Source organism: Pseudoliparis swirei, unplaced genomic scaffold (assembly GCF_029220125.1).
Source record: "Pseudoliparis swirei isolate HS2019 ecotype Mariana Trench unplaced genomic scaffold, NWPU_hadal_v1 hadal_152, whole genome shotgun sequence".
NCBI classification, from domain to species: Eukaryota; Metazoa; Chordata; class Actinopteri; order Perciformes; family Liparidae; genus Pseudoliparis; species Pseudoliparis swirei.
The window spans coordinates 1-8,347 of record NW_026613388.1 but is presented as its reverse complement, the minus strand read 5'-3'; the positions used below and the strand labels follow the sequence as shown (position 1 = coordinate 8,347).

Here is an 8,347-nt window from a genome sequence, read left to right as displayed (position 1 = left end):
TTTGTGTCAATATTGTTCACTCAAAGCACTAAAATGTGTTCATCTCGTTTTATGGACTCGCTGCATGAAAAGAAATCTCTACCTGAGTGTATAAACATTCACATGTTTCACTGCAGCAGAAGACAGTAACAGTTTCAAAGTGAGAGCCATTGCTCCGACATCGTCCAGGTGAATTGGTCATTATTCCTCCCGACGCCAGAGGGCGCTGCAGGATATCAAGAGGCGCTAAATAAGCAACAGCGCACGGAAATCAAACAACAAAGACAACAACGTAGAAGGAGAAAGGAATTGAAATATAAAAATCAAACAAACATGGATTCTGAAATGAAGAACACAAACGCGACAGATGCAAGTGATACAGATGAAAGTGTCAGTTTTGACGAAGTTTCTAATGTTGCTAAATTGTGGATATTGGACTTTATGTTTCTGGATCTGTGTCGGCAATTCAAGGAAAACAACTTTCATCAATTCAAAGAAAAGTGTTCGGCTTTCGCGGGTAAGTTTTCAAAGCTAGCAAAGCGTTAGTTCGGCCAGCGTAAAGTTAACCGACGTTAACTAAAGTTAACCGACGTTAACTGCGTATTCAACGTGTCTGTAAGCTACGCGTCTTAAAGAACTCGGACGAAAGAGAATCCAGCTCTGTTATATTAACAGTGGATTTAACGTAACCTAACGTTAGCTATATATAAGTGGTCATGCTGAAAGGAAAGATTAGCTCGGTTAAAGCGTCAATATAACGTCATTAATATGAGGAGATAGCTTCCATGCTTAAACTATGGGTCCTGCTTTTAAACCCGGGAGTCTCAATAACCGATAACAGTGAATGGTAAATTCCTGATCGACAACAATGTAAATCCATGTATCCTATTAATTAAGTCATAATGATGAATGTAACCGGCAGTAACACCTGGCACATGCATTGGGAATTGCTTTTTTGTTGTCGTTATCATGTGGTAAAACAATGACACCATCTTAATGTATTTGTTCATTACCTTCGCATTGAAAATGCCGGAAGGTTATGTTTTGATCGCCGTGTATTTATTTATTTATTTATTTATTTGTATGTATGCGTGTTATTCGCAAAACTCAAAAAGTATTGAACCGAATCGCATGCAATTTGGTAGGATGATTGTTTATTATCCGGGGACCAGTTGATTAGATTTTGGGATCGATCGGGTCAAAGGTCAAGGTCAAAGGTCATGAACAGGTCAAATCTTCTTGAATCACATGGAATTTGGTGGGATGATTGGTTATTATCCGGGGACCATTTGATTAGATTTTGGGATCAATCGGGTCAAAGGTCAAGGTCAAGGTCATGTAAAGGTCAAAATCTTTTTTTTACCATAGCACGATACATTTTTGTCCAATTGGCATGCAACTAATGCCAAAATGTTCATAATTCAATGCCCAATCTTGTGATATGCGAAGGTATGCGCTCTACCGAGTGCCCGTTCTAGTTATGAATGTGTTTACCTTTTGATTTTAGCCACTTCTTCTACACCGACTGGAAATATCTGTGTAGAGAAACTGACGATATGTGCCTTCCTTACAAGAGTCGTGCATGGAGATAAGTTGGGTAAGTGGTTGCTGACTCCGGCCTCACTGAAACATCTGTCTACATCTGCATTTAAGTTACTGCTGCATGGATGTGATCATGTGAGAACCCACAGCAAGCATCCCCACAGAAACTAGGCTTATTACTGCTTTTTAGGGGGTCTGTTTACAATTTATACCTGAGGAAGTTAATAGATAATAGAGCTATGGGGACATGGTTTGCTGTAATAACTGTAATATCAGAAAAGTAATTTCAAGCTGAAATTCATGGTTTTAAAATGTATCCTGTGCTTCTTTACTCTGCATACACGCACAAGTACAAATGTCCACACACTCACGAACCCTCAACGGCCTGTTTTAACCAAATATTACACTGTATTTCCCCAGATGTTGAATTTGAAGAGGAAGCAGGTGTGATGCCTCTGATGTCTGCTGCCAAAGTATGGTCAAGCCTAGAGGACGCTGTGGAAGACGAGATGTTCAAAAACATCGCTCAACTGTTGCTTGTCCAGGTAATCACACCAATTATTTGGGGGGCTGTCATGAGACAAGATCGAAGAATGTTCAGGCATGGCTTTAAATATATCTCGGTGTGACTGAAAAAAAAACAATTAATTCTGGAAAACGCTGCAGTCTGCTGTTAAAGCCCTGATGTCACACATGCTTTGTCCTAATTCAGATTCTGATGCATTTGTCCATCTTCACAGTCTGTGGCTGTTTGCTTGGTGCAGGGCCAAAGATCTTCTGCCTCCTCTGCCCTCAAGTGGTTTAAGAATAACAGTGACTTCTCACAGGTCTGTGTGTCTATTACTGTATCTCTTCATTTCAATAGCACAGGGTTGTAACTGGATTATTTTCTGTCAAGAATGATTGACTTTAATGCTCAACAACTAATATATTTCAGCCCAACTTGGTAGTTAAGCTGTCGACAATAGTGACGAAGGGGGAAACCTACCACCCGTTCCTCACGAGCTTCAGCTTCATGCGCCTGCTTGAGTCAACCAAATCTTTCTTGGATGCCTACTTGGAGTTGGATCCCTGTGACTACCTCTTCAAGGTACAGCACCTGAGTTCAGCCGAGCACATTTAATGTATAGACAAGCTTGACAATCGATCCAGCTCTAACTGGCGCACAAATACATTCCCTGTACGTTTTATTAACTTGACTGACTGTTTTCACATATCGTACACCACTGGGCTATTTGGAAAGTACTGATGAAAAGTGGGTTGTGGAGAAAGGCAAAGCAAAAGTCTTTAACTTTTAAAGGGAAAATTGTTTTCCCATGTTAGGTCTGTTTAGTGTCTTATTTATGATAGTAAACATTTATATACGGCTAGCCCTGCACCACTAATGCCTATTTAAATCAACTTTGAATGGCTGAGAAATACAGAGTAGAACGGCTGCAAAAGCCATTCTGTATTAGAAGATGAATCCCCTCCTTGCTCACAAATTAAAACTATTGTTAGTAGTGCTGCATTTTATGCTTTAAAGTTTCACATCAATATAAATTAATTTGAACTTATAACTCCTGTCCTTTTACACTTTTAATGATCCCTGTGGGGAAATTCTTCTCTGCATTTAACCCATCGTTAACCATCTTTAGTTCTTAAGAATATACACTTTTATTAATCCCCAAGGGGAAATTAGTTCTCTGCATTTAACCCATCCTTAGTTATTAAGGAGCAGTGGGCTGCGGTGAAGCGCCCGGGAAGCAACTGGGGGTTCAGTGCCTTGCTCAAGGACACTTCGACTTGCAACTAATGGGGAGAGCGGGGATCGAACCCACAACCCTGCGGTTGCAGGACGGCCCTCTTACCCCACTGAGCTAAAGCCGCCCCCAACATGGGGTTCAGTTTCTTGCTCAAGGACACTTCAACATGCAACTATGGGGAGAGCGGGGATCGAACCGGGTACCTTGTGGTTACAGGACGACCCCCCTCCCCCATGCGCTACAGCCGACCCAATTGAAAGTAATTGCATTCCTTTGCTGCTCTGCTGTTTGTGAAATGGAGATTATTTTCAGTTACACATAATTTAATTGGCAAATATATCAGGTTACCAATATTTGAACAACAAACAGCAGTCCACACGTTTTCTCAGGTACTGCTGATTAATGGTGCTTTGACCAACTGGCGGTGCTGATGTGACGTTATCAGTCATAGTTAATTGACAATTTGTCATAAAAATTAGGAGGAAGGACCAACTGCTACATACATTAGAGTCCTCCTCGGGGTCTATGCATGAAGGTTTCAAAAATGATTTATATAAAAGCCGCTGACCAAGGTTGAACTTAGGAGGGTATTTTAAAGACAGGCCTCGTTAGTTTTGCTTTCACATTATAGCAATGCTTAAAGGAATACTTGGCCCACCAATTAATCATTTGTATATCAATTACTCACCCAGTGTCTGCTTGATCTGGAAGAAAACATTTTTTTCTTGCATGCCTCCATGTTGAACACTTTTTTTAATCAGAGAAGTCATGCTGAATTTAGGTAAATAGGGGCCTCTTTAAAATCAGCAAAAATAATATCAAAACATCCGTTAAACTCTAATACAACTGGTGGAGTATAGTCCAAGTTTTGTTTGAGTCGCACACATTTTTGCCTAAACCTTACTATTAATACACTTCAGATTTGCATGGATGAGCTGCACAGCATGTTTTAAGTCGTGTGAAAGTCTGTAAACCGATGTTTTGATAAGGTTTAGCTGTTGTTACAAGTGGTAAAAGGTTCAAGGTCACGGGTGAGGGATTGATAAAGAAGTAGTCATTTTGTGGGTAAATTATTCTTTAAAGACAAAGTTTTATTGTTTTAGAAGAGTATGAAAATGTAACATTTAGCAACTAATATGTGTGTTGTTGTTTGCCTCCTATCAGGAAGCCACAAAGGAGGCGCAGTTGTTAAAAAGGGAACGGTTGAAATGTCGGGAGGAACCCGTCAAATCAAAAGAGAACAGAAAGTAAGAAATAACCTTTACCCTCTGTTTTATTTATTGGATTTTGTCATTTGATCCGTTTCTCTTATGTAATGAAGAATATTTGTACATTTATGTCAATAGGGAAAATGAGAAGAAGGCGGTTGGTTTGAGGTCAGTCGACGTTTGTGTTGAAATGTCTTTTGCTGTGTCTGTTGTGGGGTCACACATATTTATGTTGCACTCTATGACACTTCCACAGAACAAAACGGAAACTACTGTCCACTAAAACCTTGGATATATTGCCGACAGATTCGTGCAAGAAGTCGTTCGTCTCTCTCAGAAGAATCCCCCAGAATAGTAGGTTTTATCTTTTCAGTGCCTTTTTGTTTTTCCGGCTAAAACATTGTATTTTGATTTTATCTGTTCTTTTTTTCCCCTATAAGATAAAGGCCCACAAATTATATTTCTGACCATAAAAAATAAATAATAATGACAATGTTAAACCTCCGACCATCAGCGTTATCTGAATTGACGTCCGCGAAGTCAATGACCACCTCGGAGGTGAAAAAAACCAGAAAACCACCTCAGGTAAATTGAACCTCACGGCTCATTCATGACCAGTATGATAATCCCAATTCAAGTGAGGATATGAAGCATCAAATGGTACCTTTGGGTCTGGTTTCTGAAAATGTAATTCCTTTATGTTTGACTTTGTTTAGAAATGGACACTCCAGATGGACAAATACCTTGAGACTGGAGTTAAACGTCACGGCCAGGGGAGTTGGTCTCGCATATTAATGGATTTTGACTTTGACGGACGCACTGGCACCATGCTCAAAGACCGCTGGAGAGTTTTAAAGAAGACGCATAAAGTCTAAAAGACCTAACCTTTATCAGCCCATCGCTTCATTTCTGAAGATCTTACTCCTTGTCATTAGTGTGTTGCTGCTGTTCTGTTTGCACCAAGGACATAAGCCACTAGAGGGCACTCAACGCAACTATTATTACATCATGCTACAGCATGGCCTTCTATGATGGGATACATTTGATAGTTGCCAAAATCTGTAAGTATTCACCTCGAACTAATAAAATGTAATGTGAATGAAACATTGGATTTGCTTCCACACNTTTTTCAAAGAAAAGCACTGTTTTTTCAATAAAGATAACATAAAATTAATCAAAAATACACTCTATACATTGTTAATGTGGTAAATTAATATTCAAGGTGGAAGTGTCTGGTTTCTAATGAAATATCTCCATAGGTGTATAGAGGCCCATTTACAGCAACGATCACTCCAGTGTTCTAATACATTGTGTTTGCTCATCGCCTTAGAAGACTAATATCTGATTAGAAAACCCGTGCAATTATGTTAGCACAGCTGAAAACAGTTATGCTGGTGATATAAGCTATACAACTGGCCTTCCTTTGAGCTTGAAGTTTGTAGAACAAAATCATTATTTCTAACCTTGTCAATGTCTTGACTATTTTATATTCATTTGATAAATAAAAGTGTGATTTTTCATGGAAGACACGAAATTGTCTGGGTGATCCCAAACTTTTGAACGGTAGTGTATATTAGAGACAACATTGCATTGCACCACAGTCAAGTCTTAAGTCTCTCCCTAGAGTTGAACACCTTTTGAAGCATCTGATCTGAATACTGTATTTCAGTCTCGCTGACGCTGTGAAATGTTATTGTGGACACCAGATCGGAGAACGTTCCGGTCAGATGAAGACGAAGCTGTGTTGTGGCGGACAGTTGCACCGCTGGCTTTTCTGGATCTTCTTCCATGTCCCGCTGCACTGGTGGTTCCCCACCGCCTGCCAGTGGAGCAACGCTTCTCTGAAACACATTCACAGACCCTAACGTTTTTGTTTTTGTATGCATACTTTCACACATTCACGTCGTCTGCAAGAGTTTAGATTATTTTCACTTTAAAACCAAAACGAAGTGGGATTGATGAAATGGCAACATTTGAAAAAACATGACATCTGAAAGAACACACACACACACATATAAAGGTTCATACTTGTCTGATTCCAGGCCGTCTCCTTGGCAGCTGCCACTATTGTTGTGCATGGCAGGAGGTTCACACGCCACACACACTTTAAATCCTTCGGTTATGTAGCGCATCCAGTGTGTGTGTGGCCGGTTCTCCACTGTACAGTGGGGCGTCCGGGACTCCAGTTTGAATTCAACACAGAACCTGAGGGAAGTCGACGCAGGGTCACAAAGGTCACACAGTCATTCCAGGGACGTTAAGACCAGTGAATTGAGCTAGAGGACCAAAGTATATTTACAAAATAATAGGATCTGAGCACCCAGTTTGTGACTCAGGGATCATTTTCCACACACACCAGTCAGTGGGGTATAGAATGAAATGGGACTGATGATTCAACCAATGGGGACGCAGTAAACAGCACCATACCTCACATGCTGTCATCAAGGCCTTTTGTGCAAGTGCTTTTCATGTGAAGGTCCTCATTAATGAATAGTATTCGGTTTCAAAGGGTTGGAGGCAGCATTTGCTATATTTAATCGTTTGTAGACAGACGTCCAGGTGCGCAAACACCCACCGGTACATGGAGACTTCCTTTTTTTTCAGGGTTTGGGTAACACAGCGTCCTGCTAAAATGAATTTAACCCCTGGCAGCATTCATGAACATTTCAACCCTTGAATTTAAAGATTTCATAGTTCTTGAGGCTTCATAGCAGCAGGATGTGAAACCTACCCAGGGTCCAGTGGGTCTCCGTAGTGGTCACGCTTCGGCCTCCGCTTGCCAAACTCCATGCTGGTGATGAATGCAGGGCCTGATAAGAAAAGACAACTCTGAATTCATCAGTATTGTGTTGGTACGTTGAGGTTAAGCACATTTAAGGAGCAGTAAAAACGGGGCAGGTCGTGTGTTCGTGTACCTGAGAGCTGTCCACAGCGGCCCCCCTGGCGGTCTCGGTACTCCCTGCAGCCGCTTCGTTGCTCTAGACTGGGACAGAGCTCTCCACTGTTGCCGGCCTGCTGCTCTACGTGACGAACACGGACCCGCTCTGAAGGCTGGCAGGGCTTGGCACAACCGCTCCAAAAGCTCCAGTCGCTCACAGCACAGTCCCGAGCTGGATGTTGGCGCCCATAATGGAGGAGAAAGAATATAACAGGATATCCTTTTGTGGTAGCAAACAATCACACTGCAGTGAAACTCATAGAAATTAGACCGCCAACACTGATTCTTTCGATTAGTGTGTGCAGAGGTGACACTTACGGGTCACAGTTGTCCTGTGAAGCAGTGTAATGGAGCTAAATAGCCAGGAAATAACTTTAATTTCATGACTCATTGATTGTGACTTGGAGAATTAGTGTTTCCTGCTTTACCGCTTGAGCTTTTCAGTCGCTACGTTTTCTCGATAGACAAGCTTTGATGCATTGAGCATGCAGATTTAGTCTCCATCGGCCTATAACATAGGGCGACTATGGGTCAGTGGTTAGCAGGTCCGTCTTTCAATCAGGGGGTTGGAGGTTCAATCCCCGCCCTAGTCGATGTGTCCTTGAGCAAGACACTTAACCCTGAGTTGCTCCCTGTAGCTGCGTCGACAGTGAATGAATGTAAAAGTACTGTAAGTCGCTTTGGATAAAAGTGTCAGCTAAATGTAATGTAACACATATTAGGTACGCTCGGCTTGTGTGCTGGGAACTGTAATTGCTACAACTGACTGACAGAATCACATTCTTCAAATATTTTGACTAATTCCATTATGTGGGCCAGTCCACTGAAATGAGGTTAGACACAGAGCTGCCTGGGTTATTTGGTGAACTGATTATGGTAGCTGTGTGATGTGGCTGCCAAAGAAGAAAAATAAGAAGGGTAAATGTGCACAAATA

The 8,347-nt window shown here is 41.4% G+C and overlaps 2 protein-coding genes across 3 annotated transcripts; one reads left to right on the top strand and one right to left on the bottom strand.

The window, feature by feature from the left end:
- Window positions 1–296: 296 nt before the first annotated feature.
- Window positions 297–5,590, top strand: LOC130191562 (telomeric repeat-binding factor 1-like). 2 transcript variants are annotated; one of them, XM_056411196.1, is made up of 10 exons: window positions 297–496; window positions 1,487–1,576; window positions 1,942–2,066; window positions 2,262–2,348; window positions 2,459–2,611; window positions 4,431–4,513; window positions 4,613–4,642; window positions 4,731–4,828; window positions 4,989–5,059; window positions 5,191–5,590. In XM_056411196.1, the coding sequence occupies exons 1-10, from the start codon at window positions 313–315 to the stop codon at window positions 5,347–5,349; spliced, it is 1,080 nt and encodes a 359-aa protein (XP_056267171.1). In that variant the 5' UTR covers window positions 297–312; the 3' UTR covers window positions 5,350–5,590. The 2 variants fall into 2 exon arrangements, with proteins under 2 accessions (XP_056267171.1, XP_056267172.1); XM_056411197.1 differs by having other exon boundaries at window positions 4,915–5,282.
- A 114-nt stretch (window positions 5,591–5,704) lies between these two features.
- On the bottom strand, window positions 5,705–7,648 carry LOC130191561 (somatomedin-B and thrombospondin type-1 domain-containing protein; the record flags this gene model as incomplete). Its single annotated transcript, XM_056411194.1, has 4 exons — window positions 5,705–6,315; window positions 6,503–6,679; window positions 7,206–7,284; window positions 7,390–7,648. Coding segments are annotated over 4 exons (633 nt in total), but the record flags the coding sequence as incomplete, so codon positions are not given.
- Between the last annotated feature and the right edge of the window lie 699 nt (window positions 7,649–8,347).